The 25,176-nt window shown below is 32.3% G+C and overlaps 2 protein-coding genes across 2 annotated transcripts; both read left to right on the forward strand.

Annotated features, from left to right (window-relative positions):
• Window positions 1–234: 234 nt before the first annotated feature.
• On the forward strand, window positions 235–6,622 carry LOC133031259 (uncharacterized). Its single transcript, XM_061104720.1, has 6 exons — window positions 235–333; window positions 1,125–1,143; window positions 1,801–3,012; window positions 3,104–3,895; window positions 5,872–6,082; window positions 6,586–6,622. Exons 1-6 carry the CDS (start codon window positions 235–237, stop codon window positions 6,620–6,622), a joined length of 2,370 nt encoding a protein of 789 aa, XP_060960703.1.
• Window positions 6,623–20,906: 14,284 nt separating this feature from the next.
• LOC115721877 (uncharacterized) lies at window positions 20,907–21,652 on the forward strand. Its single transcript, XM_030650972.2, has one exon. The coding sequence runs from the start codon at window positions 20,964–20,966 to the stop codon at window positions 21,393–21,395; it is 432 nt and encodes a 143-aa protein (XP_030506832.2). The 5' UTR covers window positions 20,907–20,963; the 3' UTR covers window positions 21,396–21,652.
• The last annotated feature ends 3,524 nt before the right edge of the window (window positions 21,653–25,176 follow it).

Raw genomic sequence — 25,176 nt, forward strand, 5'->3', positions numbered from 1 at the left:
GGTAGAGAGATTCAAAAGATGACTCAATGACAAGTTCAAGTTAGAAGATTTGGATACTAAGGTACTTTCTGAGGATAGAAGTAGAAAGATCTAGAGAAGGGTTTCTCATTTCTCAAAGATGTTTTGCTTTGCAGGTCTTTGAAGAATCTGGCTATTTGGGGTGGAAACCAGTAAGCAATCCCATGGAACCTAATCTGAAATTACTAAGTCAAGTACAAGGGGATACAATTACAAATGTATACAAGGATCATTGGGAAGCTTCAACATCTTACCATAACCAGACCAATTGTATCTTTTGTGAACAAGCTTAGCCTGTTTTTAGCAACACCTCAGGTACTTCACTTTACAAGTTGTTCAAAGGATACTTCAGTATATAAAATCTCATCCTAGTTTAGGGGGTTGTTATTTCCTAAAAACTCTGAAGTTAAACTCAAAACTTACACTGATTCAGACTCAAGATCTTGTCAAGACACAAGGAGATCAACATTTGGTTTATGCATACTCGAAAAATCTCTAGTTTCTTGGAAATAGAAAAAAGCAACACACGGTGTCACATTCATCAGCTGAAGTCGAGTATCGTGATATGGCTAACATTATGAAATTGTTTGGTTAGTCTCTAAACTAAAGGAACTTAAACAAGATCATGTCGGCCAATTGAGTAATTTTGTGACTATGCATCAATCCACATTGTAACCAATCCAATCTGTTACGAACGCACAAAGATATCGAAATACATAGACTGTCACTAGGTCAAGAAATAGGTTCAAACAAGACTCGTCAAGACCACTTGGCTAACATATTGTTCACCAAGGATTTTTTTCATATACAATTCATATATTTTGTAAGAACTATTATTTTCTGTAGTGACAAATTATGTCCAGTTGCATTCCAGTTGCGTCTGGGACTCGTAGTGTTTTGTCTGGAGTTTGTACTGTTAGTGTTAGTCCATGTCAGCAAAGATATTTTAGGTTTTAATTGTTCAGATTGTAACATCTGTCTATTTCGGGTTTCCTGGTTTAGCTGGGTATAAATAAGACTTGTGGGTATTATGTTGACGAACTTTTTGATCGGAGATTAGGGATTACGTTTCTTTCTTCTTGTTTCTTCTTTATGTTCCATGGCAGGTGATCTTTGAGCTTGAAGGTATTACTCCAAAGTTGCAGATCAGAGCTTGAAGTTGTTGAGTTCAAACTGAAGGGATTTCAGTATCATCTTCATCACCAGATCTGAAGAGAGTTCAGATTGAAGAAGTGTTGAAGAGAGCTCATCATTCACACAAGGGCATCTTGTGTCTAATCAAGGGTCTTGGTTTGTATGGGTATGAATCCACTGTATTTTGTAAAAGATTTTATTGTTTACAATATTGTTGGTTTTTGTAAGATACATCTTTGAATATAGTGAAAGTTATTACCCTAGTTCGGGGAACCCAAGCACTAGCCGCCTAGAATGAGTTTCTAGGGTAGGTGAAGCTTGTAAAATTCTGGTGTTGAATCTTTAATTTTGTTCCTTTTATATTCAAGCTTAAATCAAGATAAAATCAATCTAAATATGAAAAAGATAGGTTAGACAAGAACTTGGAGTTTACAATTGGTATCAGAGCCAGCTATTTCTGTTAGAAATATTGATCCTTAGAGTTCTTGCAAGATTCGTTGTACTGAAATTCATTGTTACTACAATTCTTGATTTTTTCTGCATTTTTTCCTTTCTGCAACACCCAATTGGAAGTAACCCCCTTTCTAGACACGACTCTGGGAGTATACTTCTCTCTATCTTTATTTTGTTTTTCCTTGATTCGTACAGGAATGGAGATGTTCAGAGAAGGAGGGTCCATATCACGACGCCCAATGCTGGAAGGTGCCAATTACCCATACTGGAAAACCAAAATGCGAGCATTCTTGAGGGTGGTGAATGAAAGAGTTTGGATGGCCAAAGAAGATGGTTGGACATGCCCAACAGTGATGGATAATGGTGTCACCAAACCAAAACCTATGAGCTTGTGGACTCTAGATGAGATGGAGAGGGCCAATTTTAATTCGAAGGCCATGCATGCTCTATTCAATGCAGTGTCCACAAATCAATTGAAGATCATTGCGAACTATGAGATGGCCAAAGAGGCTTGGGAAAAACTACGAATTAAAAATGAAGGAATGGATGCAGTAAAGAAATCCCGTCTTCATGCTTTGGCAAAAGCATTTGAAGATTTATCAATGGAAGAAGAAGAAACGGTGGTTGAGTTCCATGCTAAATTGTGTGACATATCAAATGAATCTTATGCTTTGGGAAAGACTTATTCAAATGCAAAGCTGGTTCGTAAAGTCCTTGGAGTTCTACCTAGGAGATTTATGTCTAAAGTAACCTCCATTGAAGAAATGAGAAACGTGGAGGAATTGGATCTTGATGAACTGATTGGATCCTTGCAGAATTATGAAATGTCATTAACAAGGTGGAAGAAAGAAAAAAAGAAGAAGGATGTGAACAAAGAAAAAGGGGACAATAGTATTGCGTTCATTCACAAAGAAGAAAAGAAGTCTATCCCAGATGTGTCTGCTGGTTTCTCAGATGAAGCTGTAGATTTGATGACCAAGAACTATGCAAAATTCTTGAAAAATAAGTACAAGAAAGTGTGTTCTAAGGGTAAGGAAAATGTTCCCAAAAGAAATCCTCTTGGGAACTTCTGGCATGGTCAGCAACCCAGTGACAATAAGAGCGTGGGCATTCAATGTAGAGAATGTGATGGGTTCGGACACATTCAGATCGAGTGTGCCAACACTCTCAAAAAGAAGAAAGCCCTTGTTGCCACCTGGAGCGATAATGACGAAGAAAAAGATTCTGTTGCAAGAAAAAGTTCTGATGAGGATAAACAGGTAGTGGCTTTCATGGCTCAAAGTCATCATTCTATTGAGTCTGAGGATGATTGGGTTTCCACTGTTTCTGAAGCTGACAGTAATGGAAGACAAAATGCATATGAAGAGATGTTTGCTCAGTGGGAATATATGACCAAGCAGATTAGAGGTCTGAATAGTGCCAAGGAGCAGATAGAGTCTGAAAAAAGTCAAGCTAGAGGACACTTTTAAGAATCTCAACAAACTTCTTGATGATAAAGACCATGAGATCTACAAGCTTTCAGCTGAACTCATAAGAGCTAAACAGGCTTTAGAGTTTATCCCTCCAAGAACGGCTGCCATCAATCAAACTCTTCAACTTCAAAAACCTTATGGTGATCGAACCTCTATCGGATACAAGATGTTGTATAATCAAGGAGATAACTTGGGGGTAGAAGAGTCCATTACACCAGTGATCAACCTGGACAAAAAGGCTGGCGAGCAATCGTCACTTCCCTCGACACCTGAGTCCTCAGACCCCACTGGAAAATTCCACGTTCCATCTGGACCTACCAAGGTGAAGTTAGAAGGAAGAAGAATTGCCTCGGAGAATATATCTCAGATGGAGAGATTCATCCCAGTGTGTCACTTCTGTAACAGGAGGGGTCATATTCGATCCAGATGCTATAAGCTGCAGAACTACTTGAAAGTTATGATCAATCAACCTAAGAGTTTTCAAAAACCTAATAAAACTCGAGGGGAAGGATCTCGAAGTGAGTGGAGATTGAGGTCTAATCGTGAATCGAATGTTGGGTTGGTGGCTCAAGTTTCACTGTCTGCATTTTTGGAAGGACAGTGGTACTTGGATAGTGGTTGCACTCGACACATGACTGGCAACAAGAAATTGTTAGTAAATTACAAAGAAGCAAAGGAGGGAGCTGTCACTTTTGGAGATGGAAATAAGGGCCAGATTATTGGGAAAGGAGACTTGGTGATGAGTAGAGCTGCACCTCTTACTGAAGTTCTGTATGTGAAAGGGCTCAAGGAAAATCTGATAAGCATCAGTCAACTTTGTGATGCAAACACTACTAGAAAAACGGGTTTTAGTGACACACATTGAGTAACTCTAAAACTATATAGTGACACTCCAATGCGCGTCACTAATGAGGGTGACTGGAAAGACAGTTTTTAGTGACACTTCACACGTGTCACTGAACTTTTTTACATTCATTTTCTGCGCGTCACTATAAGCGGTAACAGCCACACACATGAAGTGTCACTATATCTTTTTTTTATTTTTTATTAATATTTTTAGAGATATAGTGACACACAAAAAGTGCCACTATATTAAATATTTTTCTAAAAAAAATATATTTATTTATTTTAATTCAGATTTTATATATTATAAATAATAATTTATATTAATTATATACAAATATAATTAAATATAACAATAATAATTTTAATTAAGTATACAATATTTTGTATTAATCATTTTGCCAAAATTACCACAGTTTACAAATATATAATTTTTTTTACTAATACTTATCTTTTTTCATACAAAGAATCCAAATTTACAGTATGAATATCAACACTTCAAACCCAGAAAATAAGAAATAAAATTAAAGTTATAACTCAAACTTTACAAAATACATTTCTGAAAAAATAAATTGCTCATTTTCTAAACATGAATAGTCCAATCACAAACTTGGGCCATGATAGAACTAGAGTCTAACAATCAATATCAAATATTTCTGGCCAAAATCTATTGCCATTTTCACCATCTCTATACACATTTCCAGTCTTTGAATCACCATTTCTGCTTTATACCTTACTTTGCTTTTCTTTTCTTTCTTCTCCTTCCGCTTCTTCTCCAAACATGATCACCCCAAACTTTTTTTCGTCCACCTGCATACACACACAGAAACATAGAATGGAGGATGACTACTAATTTAATAAATTAACAAAACTCTTCATTTCAGATCAATATAAAATTAAATAAAATATCAAAATGATATATAACAATTTCTTTTACTTGTTCATACAAATGGATTGCTGGGCACTCGAGGAGGCAGATCGGGAGAGAGAAATATTGGAGAAATTATAAAGGTTTTACATGGACTGGACTGCTGGGCGCTCGAGGAGGATCGACGACAACGACAATAGTCCGATAAAGCTGCAATCGGCGACGGGAGCAGAGAAGGAGCCCAAAACTTAGACAATAGGGCGGAAAGAGTGGCGGGGTTTCACGGGACTGCTGGGCGCTCGAGGAGGATCGACGACGACGAAAATAGTCCGGCAAAGCTGCAATCGGCGACGGGGGCGGAGATGGAGCCCAGAACTTAGACAATAGGGCGAACAGAGTGGCAGGGTTTCACGGGGTTTCCTTGGGCTTGGACGGGGAAAATGTTTATGGTGATGTCTGCCGTCGGGGTGGGGTAGATCGCAGAGAGAGAGAGAGAGAATTCGATTGAGAGAGGAGGCAGGTTAGGTTTGGGGCTTTAGGGTTTCAAACTATCCTTTTATATCAGATTTATTTATTTAGTTAAATAAATAAAATTAAAGTTTTTTTTAAAAAAATAAATAAAATTAAAGAAATTATTAAATTAAATAGCTAATCATTTGCATTTTTTATTAACATATAGTGACATGCAAGGCATGACTGGGTACCCAAGTCCCAACGCGCCTAGCGCGTCACTATATCTTAATATTAAATTTATTTAATAATAATTAAATATATTATTATGATATAGTGACACGCTAGGCATGTCGGGACATGCTTTTGCAGTCCCTCCTGGCATGACTCTATAGGTCAGCAATATTTTTTAAAAAAAAAAAAAAAACTATTAGTGACCCTTCATAGTTTTAGTGACACACATTACATGAGACTAACACTAAAAATTTAGAGTCTTATTATGAGTGTCACTAAAAATCACTTCTAACTCTTTAGTGACACGCACTTTTGTGCGAGTCACTAAAGAGTCTCACTAAAAGGCCAAATTGTAGTAGTGAAATTACACTGTAAGTTTTTCTAAAACTCATTGTTTAGTTTCATCTGATGGATGCTCAGTCTTAACAGGGAAGAGATCTAGTGATGGTAGTTATTTGTTGGACAATGTTGTCCTATGTAATAGTGCATCATTGGATAAATCAGATATTGAAGACTTTACTGCTATTCCAAAAGTTTTAACCAAAAGAAATAAGAGTGTTAAATCATCACCTCGTCTTTCAAGAGCTCATTCACTATTATTAGTGCTATGGTATGGTCTTTTAAACCTTATATGGTTGAATCTTTGGTTTAAACAAAGAAAGGGTGACGTATTTGTCCTAGTGTATGCTAGTTCTGATCATGTTGTACATCGTACTCCCTTGCTTCAAAAGCAATATGATACACACATGATACGTTGTCTACTATTCCTCATTGCTTGTTTATGTGTCATCATGTGTGATAATGAAAGTTCCACAAACATTCCTCAAAATGCATGTTGACTCAAAATATATATAGATAACAGATATCATTTTTTAGAATTGGTTGAGTAAAAATACATTGGATAATCACATATTATTCTTGATGCTCTCTTGGATTTTTGTTTACTAAAGCCTTGAATTCTCGTATTAATGTGTGCAACTTGGGAGGTTTTTTTTTATCTGTTCTATCTGATTAATTCGTTGTGGTATATGATCATTATCTTTCTCAGTTTGTTCAGCTAAGGCTTGATTGCTATCATTTTTTTCTATGAGGCACTTCATGTCCCATCTACAGGTTCTCTAGTTCTATCGAGGAAGCTCTAAATAGGTGAATTTTCCAGGATCTTTTGAACCTTTATTTTTCCCAGCTAAAAAGGCTACCTCTTTTAGATGCAATGGGAAGAGCTCTCTTTAGTCCATTTACTAATAAGAAGTATGCTCCTGTTGGGTTTTATGCCCTAAATAAAACTCATTTCAATATAATCAGATTTACTTATTAATATAGATCAGAAATAACATTTAATGTTGCATGGTTCACATGATTTATTTCATGATTATATGTACATAATGTATAAATTCATCTGAAACCCTTTTCACATACTTGATCCTGTTTATTGTGCTGTCAACACATTGGAAAGTAAACATTACTATGTGAATAAAGTTTCCTAGATTTATCAGACATAGGGTTTTACTGATATGATAATCTACAACAGAGTTTACTTGCATTTGGAGAAGTGCTATGTTCTTTCCAGAGCATTGGTTAAAGTAAAGCTCAGGTTGGATGCATGGAGTATGCATCGGAAGGGACCGATATTGAACTTTGACTTAGATTTATTAAACTTACCGTAATATCTATTCAAGTCAATATCGCCTAGTTGATCCTAGATCAAATGTTCTTAATCCTGTTATGATTAGGCTCAATCTTGAAAGGCTATTCGTGTTCTTTGATTTGTTAGTTAAGCCTACTTTTAGGTCAGGGTGATACGTACATTTTGGGAACACTGTAGTGCAATTGAGTGGGAGCGCTATCATAAACATGGAATCTATAGCTTCTATCTGGCGAATAGTAAGCAAAGGATGATCTCCTTCGAGCTTGACCAAACGAACATAAATGGTGGAGTACTCATTTCACATAAGCTGAAATATCATTTATACGGGGTCAAGTGTTTTAAGGAATAAATACATTGTAGGGTGTAACGGTAATTTAATCCCTTTACAGTGTAGATCATTCATATAGAGGATCATTGATCACATTAGGATTATAACAATGGATAACTAATGATGTGTCTATATGGTGGAACATATAGAGCATTCTATATACTGAGAGTGCAATTCTAAGTTCTATGCGTGGATTCAACGAAGAATTAATAAGTTAGTGAATTTTAGTGCTAAATTCTTGATCTACTTATTGGAAGCTCGGTTATATAGACCCATGGTCCCCGCACTAGTTGAGATAATATTGCTTGTAAGACTCATGTAATTGGTTTTGATTAATCAATTATAATTCTCAAATTAGACTATGTCTATTTGTGAATTTTTCACTAAGTAAGGGCGAAATTGTAAAGAAAGAGTTTATAGGGGCATATTTATTAATTATGATACTTTGTATGGTTCAATTAATAAATATGATAAATGACAATATTATTTAATAATTATTTATAGTTATTAAATAGTTAGAATTGGCATTTAAATGGTTGAATTAGAAAATTGGCGTTTTTGAGAAAATCAGATGCAGAAAAGGTAAACCTGCAAAATTGCAAAAAGTGAGGCCCAAATCCACTAGTATAGGGCCTGCCACTTTTGTAGGAAATTTAAACTGATATTTTCATTATTTTAATGCCAAATAATTCAAACCTAACCCTAGTGGAATGCTATAAATAGATAGTGAAGGCTTCACGAAAATTACACTTAAATTTCTACACTTCTGATTCAGAAAAAACTGAGCCTTCTCTCTCCCTATCTTTGGCTGACCCTTCTCTTTCTCCTTCCCTCTTCAATTTCGAAAATCTTAGTGTGAGAGTAGTGTCCACACACAGCAAGTGATACCTCAATCATAGTGAGGAAGATCGTGAAGAAAGACTTTCAGCAAGAAGGAGTTTCAGCATAAAAGATTCAGAGAAAGAGATCCAGGTTCAGATATTGATAATGCTCTGCTACAGAAAGGAATCAAGGGCTAGATATCTGAACGGAAGGAGTCATTATATTCCGCTGCACCCAATGTAAGGTTTCTTAAACTTTATATGTGTTTAATTTATCGTTTTAGAAAGTTCTTATTTAGGATGTTAATAAACATACTTGTGAGTAGATCTAAGATCCTGGTAAAATAATTTCTAACAACTGGCCTCAGAGCCATGGTAATTGATTTACTTGCAAGAAATTTGGACTTTAAAACGATTGTTTGTTTGTTTTTGGATGGTATCATGTTGTATTGAGTGTTATTTGATGATTGATTGATGTTTGTAAATTTTCGTAAAAAATAATTGCGATTCTGTTTCTAGAATTATTTTTATTGGATAGTATGGAAAAAATTAAGCAAGTTAGCCTTTTACAAAACTCAATTTCGATTTTTTTTGAATTAGTTATGATTTTTTGAAGATTCAAAAAAATCGGAGCTGTGCTGAAATTTTCCTGCGATCGCGAAAACTGTCCGTACAGCTCACAATTTTTTCGTTTTTCTTCGATTTTTCATGCTTTTTCATGGAATTAACTTCCGATTTTTTGTATAGTTTTGTATATATACTATTACTATTCCTAATTCAATTCTAATTATCATTTTGAATTAATTTAATTTTTTTTAATTTAATTCAAGATATTAGTGTAATTTGAATTTGAATAGAATTAGTATCTATCTTCTTGCTTAAAAATCTATCTTATTTTTAAATTTGATTATATCTTATCTTATTTTTAAATTTAAGGTCAGATTTTATATATATTTTTAAATTAAATCTTTTTTTTAGATATTTTGACCTTATTTAAATTTAAAATAAGATAATTATAATCATGTAATTTTAAATAGACGTAAGATATTTTGCTAACTTTTAAATTTTGTTATTTTATTTATTTAAATTAAATTTAAAATCTGAAAAAGATATTTAACTTATCTTTTCTAATTTTTATTTAATTTTTATTTATAAAATAACATTTAAATTTTAAAAGTAGTTAGCAAATTTTGAAATGATATTTAGGTTGGTTGAAACCTAATTTTTCAAAATTGTAGGTTTAATTTTAAATTTAAATTTTTTTTTAAAATTTTGAATGATTCAAATTTTTTTTAAAATTTTCGAAAAAATTATTTTTTAATTATTTAATTTAAAATTAAATAAATCCTACATCCAACTATCCAGCTAACCTTGTTGCAGGAGTATGTGTTTTAGCTTGTTTGTAAGTTTTCAAAACCTATTATTACTTGATTGCAAATAGCCATGGTTACTTTTTGCCAGATCTAATGATCTGATGGCTCCCTTGGTCAAGTTAATAATTTGTAACAGGTATATTTACAATCTTCTTTCATCTGTGTATGACCTAGCAACATGATAGGACCCATCCAAAGTGTCCTGTGTGAGCCTATGTGTTTAATTTTATTATAGATGCATATAGGTTAATACATTTTGCTAAAATAAATTATCATAGTTCTTGATAGAATTTATTTAGGCCCATTTAGTTTTTTGGCCTATTCAATTAATAACAGTTGTTCTTATTAAGGTTAAATTCCTCTCTTTTGGGCCTTGTGTGAGAGTTGGGAGCCATAGTAGTGGGTACGACATACTGAACCCAGCACCCCCTCACATGAACCACCCCAATTGTGAAGGCCCATTTGCCTGATTTGAATAACTGTACTAGGTTAATTAAACTAGTTTAACCTAATAAAATTGATTAGCAACATAATTAATTTCATTTATTTTGAAATTAATTTAAGAAAATTATAGTTTAAAGAATTCTTTATTCTAAGCTAAACTATATGTATTTTCTTGTATTTAATTAAATATAGAATTATAACCATCTAGATTCTTTCTAGAGCTTAATTTAAATTTTTCATTAAATATTCCTATTTAAGTTGATATTTAGTTATCTTCAACTAACCAACTTAAATCTAAATATCTCTTGGATTTAAAATTTCAAAATTAAGTTGAGGAATTTTAGGCATTGGTTATTAAGATTCTTTAAGATATTTTTTTTAAGTTAATATCTTTTCGAATATTAACTTAAAATGGAATATTTTAGATATATTTTTAAGTTAATATCTTTTCGAATATTAACTTAAAATGGAATATTTTCAAATTAAGTGGTTACAACTTAATTTTTGATATTTAATTAAATTTAAATTTGAAAAATATTTAAGTTCTAGATTTTTTCTAATACAACTTAAATTAGATATTTTTTCAAATTTTGTGGAAAAGATACTTAGTCAAATAAGATATTTTCTAGATAGTTATTTCTAGACTACTTATTATTTCTAATATTAAATAGGAAAATATTATACATTGTGAAATTAATTATTTATATAATTAATTTTGGTACAATTTATTTTAAGTATATTTTTCCTAGTATTAAACTAGAGACTAATAATTAAGCCTTCTCTACACTTAATTATTTATTTCTTGAATTTAATACATTTAATTAATTTGAAAATTAAATATCCAAGTTGATTTTCATCATCATACTTAAATATTTCTTTTTCATGACACTTAATTAAATAGAAAATTATTTTTAGTTGAAATTTATTTTTTCAACTAAATTTAAATAATTTTCAAAATATATTTTTTCTTTATTTTATTAATCAATTTTCGAAATTGCATTTCTTAAATGCTAGAATTTTGAATTTTATCTTGAAAAATAGATTAAGTTGTAAATTAATTATTTATTTTAATTAATTCTTGGATCAACTTAAATCAATGATTTTTTTTCATTTATTGATTAATTTAAAATAAATTGAATTAAAATATATTATTAGAAATTGAATTAATTAGTCAAAGGAAAATCTAGATAGGTGATATTTTTGCTTGAAGTATTTTTCTAGTGTATTTAATTAAATAGAAAATTAATATTTAAGTTGATTTTTATCATCATACTTAAATATTTGAAATTTTTCTGATATATATTTAATTAAATAGAAAATTATATTTTTTGTTGTAAATTAATTTTATTAATTAATTTTGGGCCAACATTAAATTAGAATAATTTTTCCAGGATTTATTTTTTATTTTAACATGCATTTTTCGAAAAATTGTATTCTTAAATACTTTAATTTTTCGAAATGCAATATATATTTATAGAAAATAAAATTTGAGTTGTAAATTAATTTAAATTAATTTTGTAACAACTTAAATTGAATATTTTTCTAAATATTTATTGAAAATTATTACTAAGATGGAAATAATTCATGTTATTTTCTTATCCATCTAAGTAAAATTTATAAATATTAAATTAAAATTTATATTTAGAATTTTTTATTCTAAATTGGAAATTTTAATTAAATAAATATATATTTAAAATAAATAGATTAAATAAAGAGAATCAAAGAAAATACAACTCTCTTTAAATAATGAGCTTTATTATTAAGATATTCGATCTCCATTGTGGGTTTTACACCGCGTTTGTTTTAGTGAGTAATCCTCCCTAATGGAGGAACGTTCATTAGCAATTTCGCACCGTTTAACCTCGCATGATAAGTAGTTTGTAAGTGTTTTGTATGGTATGGATCACCCTAATGGTGGCGACCATACTTGACTTGCAAATTGCGAAACAATGGTGGAAGCTCATAAGATATAATTGCCTTGACTCTCGCCTAAACGGGACAACGCTGAATTCCAATCTTGATCGAATAAAAGGTTGCTAGAATGTTTAACATTCTAGACGAGCTGACAACTCTATTCAATGAATGGTAGCTTTGACTCTCGCCTAAACGGGACACTGATATCAGTTTGTTGAAAACCTTGGAAATTATTTAGGATTATAAGTTTTAGTATTTTCACTTGTCATTCCTACTTGCTATATGCTTATAATTTCTGATTGTGTATGAATTTATATTGAACCATGTTATTTTCTGTTATTAAGTTGTAGTTTAATTTCGAATCTTCATTGTTGGTCTAACTTGGCTTGTTTATCTAATGAGATAAATCCCTAGTGGATTTTCACCATTAGACATACATAATAGTGTTAGATTTCGAAAGATAAATATTGTATATGCGACATCTAGCTGTTCATCAATTGATGACACCTTAGACTAGTATTTTTATGATATGAAACAAGAAGATTGTATAAATAAGATTACTTTGACATTCTCTAATCGAAGCATCGTTGGATTCTTATTTATAAACGAAATTATCCTAATTCCTCTTAGCTTATTCATTTCGAATTAGCTTCAAAATATATCATTGGATGAATGGTCTATAAATCATTTCATGTCATTATATTTTCTCTTAAGAAATTAAATGACGCATATGATTATAATCCCGAAATTCTATTCCCAATTGATATAAATCCTCAATCTTAGAAATCTCTTACTTGTATGGGCAAATCAGACTTAGAGTTAAATTAGTAGTGCTGGTCCAAGATAGAATTACTCATTATATTTGGTATAAATTTAAGTCTTTGACTTTAATTTTAGATTCCAAATAGAGATTTACTTATATTTCTAATTCCAGAATACAATACAGTTACACTTTCTCAAGTGTTTAATATCCATCTTCTATTAATGGATTAAAACTGTATGGAATATGAGTTAGGTATTCTGTGACAAGGATCCACTTGCAGTATTCTAAGAACTCTTTGATGAAACTAAACCTATGTCATCAATAGACACTACCACATTTTTTTTAATCTATGGCATTTGTATCTTGTTCATAGTGGATTTGACAAGATCAATCTCTGCAAAGAGTTAATATGCCTATATCCACTGAAAGTAGTTCATCTCATTCGCAGATGGATGTACATTCAGGGGTGGATATGAGTTTTTCGTTGTATTCTTAAAACGATTACTCTAGATTATACCTTTTAGCAAAGAAATTTGAAATGTTTGAAAATTTTCATTAATTTCTAGCAATGGTTAAAACCATTAAGGTAAGTGGTTAAAGATCTTGCGAACTGATAGGGGTGGAGAAATAGTTAGTAGATATGCAGTTCAAAGATCATTAAAATTGATTTTTGAATTATATCCAAACTTACCTCCCCAGAAATTTCGAGTTGCATATTGATGATTAGTTACTAGTCGTTGCCTAATTCCTTCTATGGTAATACAATTTCAGAATGATGTAATGGTTGTATACTTAATGTAAATCATTACTAGATTCATGGATAACCTAATCAAATCTTAAGAAAAGCTAGAACTGTTAACCATGGTTTGTTAGCTCTTCTAAGTGATTAGGGGTGGACCATCCCATTGTCAATAGATAAGAAAGTGTTTGTTCAAACAAATACTACTTTTCTAAGATAATGACTAAGTCTGAAAACAAGTAGCAAATATAGGAGATATTTTTCTTGATTCCAAAAGTGTTCTATCATCTTATATAACATATGATGATCCCACTGCCTCTGTTGTCTTGTCACAATCAAAGAGGTTAATACCATTTAGTTTTCTTAGACATGATTCACGGTACCTCGTCGTAGTGGGAGAGTTTCTAGGTACTCACCTTCTTATGACTTGGGAGACACTAGTGATTAAAATCCATTGTTAGTTTAAACAAGTAATGGATTGTCAAGATAAGAAACTAAGAAGAAAGCCAATAGAACTATGGTTTAATCCATTCACATTGAATAACCTAAAGTTTTCTATTACAAGGACATAAAAGGAAATTTTTCGTTTATAAGTCCATTCAATGGACTTAACAAAACTTCTTGTTCCTAGTATTATAGGTTTGAGTTTGTCTAAACCTATGGCTTGTGGTATACCTGGTAATTACTTACTCTAATGCAAGCAACTTACTTTAGTAAGATGCTAAAGCATTTTCTTTCTAATGGCAATCTATAGAAGCTTCACAACTTCTTAGACATAGATTTTATTTATCTAAGGAAAAGTCTTAACTATTCCAGAAAAGATAAAGCCATTCTTATATCAACAGTGAGAGGTCTTAGATATGCTTTTGTATGCCTTAGACCAGACACCTGTTGTTGAGTGGCAGTAATGAGTAGGTATCAGATTAATCCAGGAGAAGAACATTGGAAGACAATCAAGTAAATCCTAAGATTAAGAAGAGGAACTATATGTTAGTCTATAAGGGTGTGTTTAAAACTCTTAGACTACACCATATCAGATTTCGAAATTTGCCTTTGTGCTAGTAAATCTTTCTGATAAGACGGTGATTACTCTGGGGGTGGAATAGTGATTTTGGAGAAGTGTAAAAACCTATCTGAAGTCTCTAGGTCTACCAGAGAGGGACTGAATGTTAAGGTTGCAGGAAAGGTACTTATTCAGTCTAAGGAAAGTTCTATACATCTTTGGCACCATTCCAAATTGCCTTAAACTACTAGTGTTAATAACCTGATTAACCAAAAAGTAGTTGCCAAAGGTATAAAATCCAGTATCCCAAGAGAGTAGACATATAGAGAGGAATTTCACATTATCAATGATTTTTTGATTAAAGGAAGAGTAATGGTGGAGAAAAGGTTGTGATTAATTCAACCTTTCAAATCCTATTACGAGGAGTTTACTACTACTACACTTGATTTGTATATCAAGGTGTTGAGATTATTTGAAACGCACTTTTTGTTTTATATTAGTGCAAGTGGGAGTTTGTTGGGTTTTATGCCCTAAATAAAACTCATTTCAATATAATCAGATTTACTTATTAATATAGATCAGAAATAACATTTAATGTTGCATGGTTCACATGATTTATTTCATGATTATATGTACATAATGTATAAATTCATCTGAAACCCTTTTCACATACTTGATCCTGTTTATTGTGTTGTCAACACATTGGAAAGTAAACATGACTATGTGAATAAAGTTTCCTAGATTTATCAGACATAGGGTTTTACTGATATGATAATCTACAACAGAGTTTACTTGCATTTGGAGAAGTGCTATGTTCTTTCCAGAGCATTGGTTAAAGTAAAGCTCAGGTTGGATGCATGGAGTATGCATCGGAAGGGACCGATATTGAACTTTGACTTAGATTTATTAAACTTACCGTAATATCTATTCAAGTCAATATCGCCTAGTTGATCCTAGATCAAATGTTCTTAATCCTGTTATGATTAGGCTCAATCTTGAAAGGCTATTCGTGTTCTTTGATTTGTTAGTTAAGCCTACTTTTAGGTCAGGGTGATACGTACATTTTGGGAACACTGTAGTGCAATTGAGTGGGAGCGCTATCATAAACATGGAATCTATAGCTTCTATCTGGCGAATAGTAAGCAAAGGATGATCTCCTTCGAGCTTGACCAAACGAACATAAATGGTGGAGTACTCATTTCACATAAGCTGAAATATCATTTATACGGGGTCAAGTGTTTTAAGGAATAAATACATTGTAGGGTGTAACGGTAATTTAATCCCTTTACAATGTAGATCATTCATATAGAGGATCATTGATCACATTAGGATTATAACAATGGATAACTAATGATGTGTCTATATGGTGGAACATATAGAGCATTCTATATACTGAGAGTGCAATTCTAAGTTCTATGCGTGGATTCAACGAAGAATTAATAAGTTAGTGAATTTTAGTGCTAAATTCTTGATCTACTTATTGGAAGCTCGGTTATATAGACCCATGGTCCCCGCACTAGTTGAGATAATATTGCTTGTAAGACTCATGTAATTGGTTTTGATTAATCAATTATAATTCTCAAATTAGACTATGTCTATTTGTGAATTTTTCACTAAGTAAGGGCGAAATTGTAAAGAAAGAGTTTATAGGGGCATATTTATTAATTATGATACTTTGTATGGTTCAATTAATAAATATGATAAATGACAATATTATTTAATAATTATTTATAGTTATTAAATAGTTAGAATTGGCATTTAAATGGTTGAATTATAAAATTGGCGTTTTTGAGAAAATCAGATGCAGAAAAGGTAAACCTGCAAAATTGCAAAAAGTGAGGCCCAAATCCACTAGTATAGGGCCTGCCACTTTTGTAGGAAATTTAAACTGATATTTTCATTATTTTAATGCCAAATAATTCAAACCTAACCCTAGTGGAATGCTATAAATAGATAGTGAAGGCTTCACGAAAATTACACTTAAATATCTACACTTCTGATTCAGAAAAAACTGAGCCTTCTCTCTCCCTATCTTTGGCTGACCCTTCTCTTTCTCCTTCCCTCTTCAATTTCGAAAATCTTAGTGTGAGAGTAGTGCCCACACACAGCAAGTGATACCTCAATCATAGTGAGGAAGATCGTGAAGAAAGACTTTTAGCAAGAAGGAGTTTCAGCATAAAAGATTCAGAGAAAGAGATCCAGGTTCAGATATTGATAATGCTCTGCTACAGAAAGGAATCAAGGGCTAGATATCTGAACGGGAGGAGTCATTATATTCCGCTGCACCCAATGTAAGGTTTCTTAAACTTTATATGTGTTTAATTTATCGTTTAGAAAGTTCTTATTTAGGATGTTAATAAACATACTTGTGAGTAGATCTAAGATCTTGGTAAAATAATTTCCAACAGCTCCTTCTATATTAGTATTTCTGATTAAAAGAGGACGGCTACATCTCTGAGGGAGATTGAAAGCCGTAACTGGTTGCAAAAGAAAGATTTGGAGTGTCTAAAGATAGAAAAGAAAAAAAAAAGGCTGCTTAATAAAAAAAAAAATTGAGAGAGTGAGCCAATGTTCTCACATGAGGTCACTTGCACACACCAAAGAAAAATCTTGGTTCAAAGTCCTATTAAAAATTCCTTGGTTATTGTCTTTCTCAAGTGTGAGTGAATGTGTGGATTGGAAGAAGTTGTCTCATCTTTTTATTAAGTATGGCTCATTGTGAAGTTGAATGAATTTGTTCTTTGCTCAAATGAGCATTGCTCACTTGTTAATTGATTAGGCCGTACTCATTGTGTTTCCTCTTTACAAGTTGAACATGTTAATTCTTAGATATATCATTTGGCATGTTTTTGATTGAAATAAAAATAAATCTCATTTGTAGCATTATTCGTAATATCGTGGTAATCTGATTATTTTGCTTGGTCAATCTCTCATTTGTTTATATCTAATATCCATATGTTTTAGGTCATGTTGTGAGATGGTTTGACTTTCTTCTTTAATGTTGTAATAGATACTTTGGAATGTTTTTACAATGAGGAGTCTCTGTTGCATTTTCTGTCTCCATTCAGGGGGAGCTCTTTGATAAACTTCTTATTTTCTTAGGGGGAGAATTTGGTTTTGGACAATATTATTGACATGGATTATGCTCAATGAAGGGGGAGAAATACTTATCCTTTGTGTGTAAAGTGTTTGCGCTTTTGTTTGTTTAGACTCTGTTATATTTGATGGTTCCTTTGTTTTGCACTAGTATTGTTGTCATTGACCATAATTTGTCAAGGGGGAGATTGTAAGAACCATTATTTTTTGTAGTGACAAATTATGTCAAGTTGCATTCCAGTTGCGTCTGGGACTCGTAGTGTTTTGTCTGGAGTTCGTACTGTTAGTGTTAGTCCACGTCAGTAAAGATATTTTAGGTTTTAATTGTTCAGATGGTAACAGCTGTCTATTTCGGGTTTCTTGGTTTAGCTGGGTATAAATACGATTTCTGGGTATTATGTTGACGAACTTTTTGATCGGAAACTAGGAATTACATTTCTTTCTTCTTGTTTCTTCTTTATGTTCCATGGCAGGTGATCTTTGAGCTTGAAGGTATTACTCCAAAGTTGCAGATCAGAGCTTGAAGATGTTGAGTTCAGTCTGAAGGGATTTCAGTATCATCTTCATCACCAGATCTGAAGGGACTTCAGATTGAAGAAGTATTGAAGAGAGCTCATCATTCACACAAGGCGATCTTGTGTCTAATCAAGGGTCTTGGTTAATATAGGTATAGATTCACTGTATTTTGTAAAAGAGTGTATTGTTTACAATATTGTTGGTTTTTGTAAGATACATCTTTGAATATAGTAAAAGTTATTACCCTGGTTCGGGGAACCCAAGCACTAGCTGCCTAGACTGAGTTTCTAGGGCAGGTGAAGCTTGTAAAATTCTTGTGTTGAATCTTTGATTTTGTTCTTTTTATATTCAAACTTAAATTAAGATAAAATCAATCTAAATATGAAAAAAATAGGTTAGACAAGAACTTGGAGTTTACATATTTAAAAGTCAAGATGGGACTTCAATATGTGGTCCATCGATGAGGAAAAATATCAAGATAAGTGAGCTGAATTAGAGTTAGTGAGCTAAGTTAGTTAAGCTGTTAGTTAGACAGTTACAAACTTACAGTAGCAATTAGTTAGTTAGTTCCCTACTCTGTATTTTGTATAAATACTGCCTTGTATATTATTCATGATTGATCAATTTACATCTATATCTTTCTTCAATTCTTTCTTTGTAATAATTCATGTCAGTAAGATAACATCACTTTCTTTCTATTAATCGGTGTTTGTCAATGCGTATTAATTTCCACTGCAACACGTTATATATCATGAACCATGGCCGGCCAGAGGGTGGGGCAGCCGGGGCCTTGGCCCCAGGCCCCACAATTTCGAAGGCCCCAGAAAAATTAAAATTAATATTATATATATAAAAAAATAAAAAATATAATATATATATATAAATTTTGGTTCAATAATTACATAAAATAGCTTATAGCACAGTTGGTAATAGAAGAGTTTTATGTTGAGGTGTGGGTGCCGAGTTCGATTCCTACTACCTTCACATTTTATTTGTTTTAAAAATTCAAAGGTATGGTTAAAATTTGTAAAAGATATGTATGTTTATTTATTTATTTATTTATTTTTATTTATTTGATAAGAATATAATAGTTTAAGATATATTCAATGCATTACCTAAAAATATATATATATAATATAATGTTTAGAAATAAATTTATAGTAAATTGTTGGGGTTTTTTTTCTTAAAAAAAATATTATTTAAAAAAAAATATTATGTTATAAATATTTTTAGTAAGGAGCAAAGATTATGTTTAGTAAACAATTTTTTAAAAATTACTCTTGATGCAATCAAACGGATAAAATAATTTATTGTAATTCTAATAAATAAATCAAATATTTTTAAAAAATAACTAACAAGAATATTATAACTTAAATAAAAAATATATTTATTAATTATTATTTATTTTTTAAAATTTATAAAAACTTATTACATATATTAAAAAAAATTAACATAATTTTTGACATACTATTGATTTTTTTTTTTTTACAAAAGTCCTAAAATATATAACACTTCAATAAAGATGTATTAATTATAATTAAATATTACGTTAAGTTACCTTATATGGTGAGAAAAATTATTTGTTATATGAAGATAAAAAATTAAATTATATTGTGTCAAAATTTCAATAATAATCTCAAAGTAAAAATAAATAAAATTATATAATATTTATTTTATTTTTTTTGTAAAAAAAGCCCCGTTTCAAATTTTGCCCTAGACCTCTCAACACGGGCCTGTCATGAACTATAGTAAAGTTGTATTCGACTTTCCACAAATACTTACAAATCCAACAATGAGCACATGCATGTAAAATTAGTTTTAGTATTCATAAAACGACAAACAACATTACAGTCGAGTCGACTACGGAAAGTGTGAAATCCATAGTTTTCTCTCAAAGTAAATTTTATCATACGTAAGTAAACCATTGGGATCAATTTGGCATGCATATATTAATTATTAATTATACATACAATAATAATAATAATAATAATAATAATAAATATCTCATTAATTTAATTAAAATCTACTTGCAACTTCCCATGCTTACTCGATCCACTGTTTATTCATACATACCATTGGCACTTTCGGAAACCACTACCGATCGATCCAATTGCTTAATTTTCTAATTACATTGGATATGATAATCCTTTGATCTCCATGTGGTCAAATGTAAAACGTACGTACGTAGCAGTTATATATGATAATTAATTATATTGATTTGTATTGTATTTTTGTGACTTCATGCCAAACATTTCATTCATCTATATCTACGAACACTTACTAAGTAGGATATAGCGGTTTGCTATATATCCTAGCTTTTACCATTTATTTATCATTAAAAAGCTCTTGGAGCTTTCTAGTCCACTAGCCTTCTAAATAGACATAAAAATAATTTCATTACTTTAAAAAATTAAATTATAGAATAGCATTTAATTAATAATTAAAATTATGCCGGCAATGTAATTTCATAACAGATTGACACAAACTGTATGTTAGAAAATATTATATGCAACCAGTTTTATTTTCTTATTATATCATGAATTCCTCAAGGCAGTATTAATTATTAATTAATATCCATGCAATATATACTATATAAAACAATTTTAGGTATAATTAATTATACATAAAGGCGAAGAGAGTGGCGAAAGAGGAGATCTGGCCGGTGATCAGTTTAAAATGCTGTTCTTTAATTCATACGTACTTTAAGTAATTAATTATACATGCATGCATGGCATCGCAGGAAAGAAAAAAAAAAGTGGAATCCTATAAATAAATGGATTTCCTCCAAATGTTTCTTAACTCTACAAACCAAATACTACCAAAACAATTCTATAGATATTGCAATAATGGGAACCTACAATAACTCAAGTCTAATAATCCTTGGCTTATTGCTGATAGCCACAGCCTCATCAGTGGCAAATTCTTTGGACATTATCTCAGTCGTTCAAGTGAATGTTGAAGGCACCCTTCACTGCTCTCTCCCTCCAGTCCCATCTGGCTCCCCTACCCTCTCCGGAGTCTCCGTCTTTCTCTCCTGCGACAACGGCCTCACCACCATGGCCAAAGCAACCACCGAAGTTGATGGAAGCTTCAAGATTGTGTACACTCCACTAACTATCTTTCTCTTTGACCAGTTGAAATGTGCCATCTTTGTCAAAACCCCTATTGCTAGTTGTAATGTTTTCGCCGGAGCTTTGATAAAAGCAACCCTTGTCTCCGTCAACTTGCTTGACAGCATTGCTAACTACAACAGTGGAGATTTTCAAAACATTCTTTAATAAACTATGTACCACTTATACGTACGTACGTTCTACGTATTTCGTACGTCCGTATGGCGTATTTTTATAGCATGTTTTATTTTAATTAAATAATGTGGCTCTGCTTGGACAGACTATGTATGTTTTCATTTGTTTAGGCATTGTAATGTGTGAGCTCTATTTACATATGTGCTACTTTGTATTCTACCGGTAACATTATATTATTAATTATAGAAATGGGATTTATTTTCGTTTGTTGAATCATTCATCTAACTATTGTTAATTATAGGAAGACAAAAGAATCAAAATTCAAATTAAGTAGTGTACATAAAATAAAAGTATCAAAGGGACAATATATGCTTATTCAAGTTTTTTTTTTTTTTTGATAAATGAGATATGTGTATTGCTCATAAAAACAACCTAACATACTACAACAAGCAATTTTTATAAAAATAAAATTTAATTTTCTTTGGCATAATATGATCAATTCTATATTTAACTTCTTTTTTCATACAGTTGATTTTTTCATTGCCACTTTTGATTACAAAAAATTTCATTATGATTCCTCCAAAAGAGTATAAACCAATCCCACCATTGTTGCAGCACACACTTGTCTTTAAAACTTTCACTACTACAAAATTAGGCTTTATCTTTGATTTTTAAAATACTAGCTACCGAAGACAATAGAGGCAAAGACGTAGGTTTCAAAAATACCGAAGATGTAAAAGTGACCTAAGTCTTCGGTCATTACAAAATAACCAAAGACATAGGTGGAGCCTATTTCCAAAATCACGAGGGGACATGCCTACGACTTTGGTTATTACATAATAACAAAAGACATGGGGCATTTATGTCTTCAATTATTATGTAATAACCAAAGATGTAAGAGTTTCCCATTTGTTTTCTTAAAATTATTTTTTTATCGAGATTTTCAAAAATTCAATATAATAAGATTAAACAGATGAAATGAAGATGGAGATTTTTACGTGGTTCAGGTATTAATGAACCCTAGTACACGAGTCAATTTTATTGGACTAAATAGCCTTGCAGTTTCACCCCCAATATTCTTGATAAGCTTAAGAACCTTAACTTTTTGTTGTAGTGTTTGAATAATAAATTTCCAACCTTTTGCTGTCAGGGATAATGTAGTGTTTATAGACTAAGTACGGTATGGATATACCTGGGACCTGCTATAGTTTGTGTGTAACATGACCCGCTAATGGAGTAAATACATATAATACACTGACTTAGGACCCACGGATTGAGGCCCACCCGTGGGACTGTGATCTTCCGTACAGCTGGGGACCATATGATGTTGACAGGTGGCATGTGTATGTTGGCTCTGTGTAGTGTAGATGTCAGAGAAGTGGTCGTCGGACAAAGGGTATGTTTCTCTTGGTGTGTGCGCACTTTTATGGTCTCACACAGGGGACAAAACCCTGATATTGCAGGATTTAGTGTCGAAGGATCACCAGGTTTGCATAACTTTCCGTGACGTCTCTTGGAGTGACCTTCTAGAAGTATCTCAATAATTCATCTAGAGGATCTTTGTTATTCCTTCTTTCCTGCTCTTGATGTCTTCTTGGATCCGGAGTAGTCTGGATTAGGATGAAAGTGACCTATAATGTGGACGGGCTAGTGGCCCATCTCTCCATGTGGATCTGGCCCATTACCTTGGTTGGACCCGTCTTCAGGCTTCGATTGACTATTCTTGTCTTGAATATGCCATGTGTCCTCTTTCCAAAAATATGGATGACATTTACCCCTCCAAGCTTTCTAAACTTGAGAGTTACGAAAGCTACAGTGTTCTTTCCTAGATTATTATGGTCATGTGGAAAATTTGAAAAAGGGGGTAACCTTTTCATTTTTTATACCTTTAATTGTGGACAGCTATGAACCCTCAAGTTCTAACGAGTGGATTACATGTGTTCTCAGCTTCTTCGTCCATGTACTTCATGTGCATTAGTAAAGTGTGTGATATGCTTAGGCTAGCGCACTACTACAAAAAGTAGAATTCGCGACGGTTCTAAAAACGCTTTTTTTTTAGAACCGTCGCAAAAAAAATTGTCTGAGTGTTGAAAACCGTCGCCTATAATATACTATAGGCGACGGTTTTTAACACTCGTATAAATTAGGCGACGGTTTATAAGTGTAGAATTTTCTTTTCTTTTAAAAAAAATTAATGCACTATCCCGACGGTTTAAAACCGTCGGACAAAATATTGGCCACAGTTTTAAACCGTGGCCCATACTTTACCCACGGTTGAAAACTGTCGGGAAAAAGGTTAATAAAATAACACCCTCGCTCCTCACTCTCATAAAACACTCAATCTCACTCTCATCAAAACCCTCGATCTCACTCTCACTCTCACTCTCACTCTCATCTAAAGATTCCAAACCCTCAACTCTCTCTCTCTCTCTCTCTCTCTCTCTCTCTCTCTCTCTCTCTCTCTCTCTCTCTCTCTCTCTCTCTCTCTCTCTCTCTCTCTCTCTCTCTCTCTCTCTCTCTCTCTCTCTCTCTCTCTCTCTTTCTCTCTCTCATGGTGAGGCACCTCTGCCCCCACCGACGACGCACCTCTGCCACCTCTCCACTGCCGAGAGCCACTCCGCCGATCACCACCATCCTAAGCCGACCCCAAAAATCCCAAAGTCTTTCGCCCTATTCACTCCCATTCTCGTTCATCTCTCTCCGGCATTAGTGGCACCATATTTGTTAATTGTAATCTGGTTGTTTTTGTGAAAATTGTTGTTGAATCTCTTCAATATTAACGTATTCGTTTGATTAATTTTCACTTCACAGGTACATTTTTAAGAGATTTGAGAGCTTTTTTCTCTGAAGAAATCCGAAGAAGTGTTAATCGTCGTTCTGGAGCTTTTTTCTTTTACAGGTACATAATGACCCTTATTATTCTATTCTTAGAAAAAAAAAATTGTTTAAAAGGTGGAATGGTGGCTGTAGCTGTGAACTGTATTTGGTAGTATTTGTGGAAATAGAGATGTGGATTGTTGTTTTGTGGACTACTTCTAATAAGTGTATTTGTTTTTGGGAAAAATACGAGGGTTAAGAGTAAGGGAGCTGAAATGGGAATGGTGATATACAAGAATTTTGGTCTTGTTGATCCATTCCAGTTATACATGGTGGATTTAGAGGAAAAAAGAAAATTGAGGAGAAGAGGATCTGATCTTGTTGGTGTATAAATGAATATCATTTACATGCCCTATAAGTAATAATGTCTTTAAATAAGAAAAGAAAGTAATACTGAATGTATTAATAAATTATCCTTTAAGGCTAATGTGAGTGAGTGAGAGTATGATTACTGAATACTAATTAGGGTTCAAATAGTGATGTTCTAATGTATGGAATGTGATTAACAACAGACAAGTAAGATTACATACATAATTTTTATCTTCCTTGAACTACGAAAAATGAAAGTTTGTTTTAATATGTAATATATTAAATAAAATAAAATACAAATGGTCCGAATTTTGGAGAGCGAATTTTCTCTGTTATATTTTTGTCCTCAAGCGAGTCTAGTGCCTAGAATTTTGGCTTGTGAGTTGTGACTCTGATCGGGACTAATGCTTTATTATGGGACATTAATTTAGGCTACAAGTTTTATTTAATGAAACTAAATTTTATTGTCCACTGCCCACCTATATATAAATTTTTACTGTCCACATTTAGGATTTTGTGTATAGCATTTAATAATGTCTAGCTCTCTCTATGTATATATATATAGTTACACTAGCACTGGTGCTCTTCACACCTATCAATGGTGCTGATTTTTCTTGCTCTTCTTTGT

Source organism: Cannabis sativa, chromosome 9 (assembly GCF_029168945.1).
Source record: "Cannabis sativa cultivar Pink pepper isolate KNU-18-1 chromosome 9, ASM2916894v1, whole genome shotgun sequence".
Lineage (NCBI taxonomy): Eukaryota > Viridiplantae > Streptophyta > Magnoliopsida > Rosales > Cannabaceae > Cannabis > Cannabis sativa.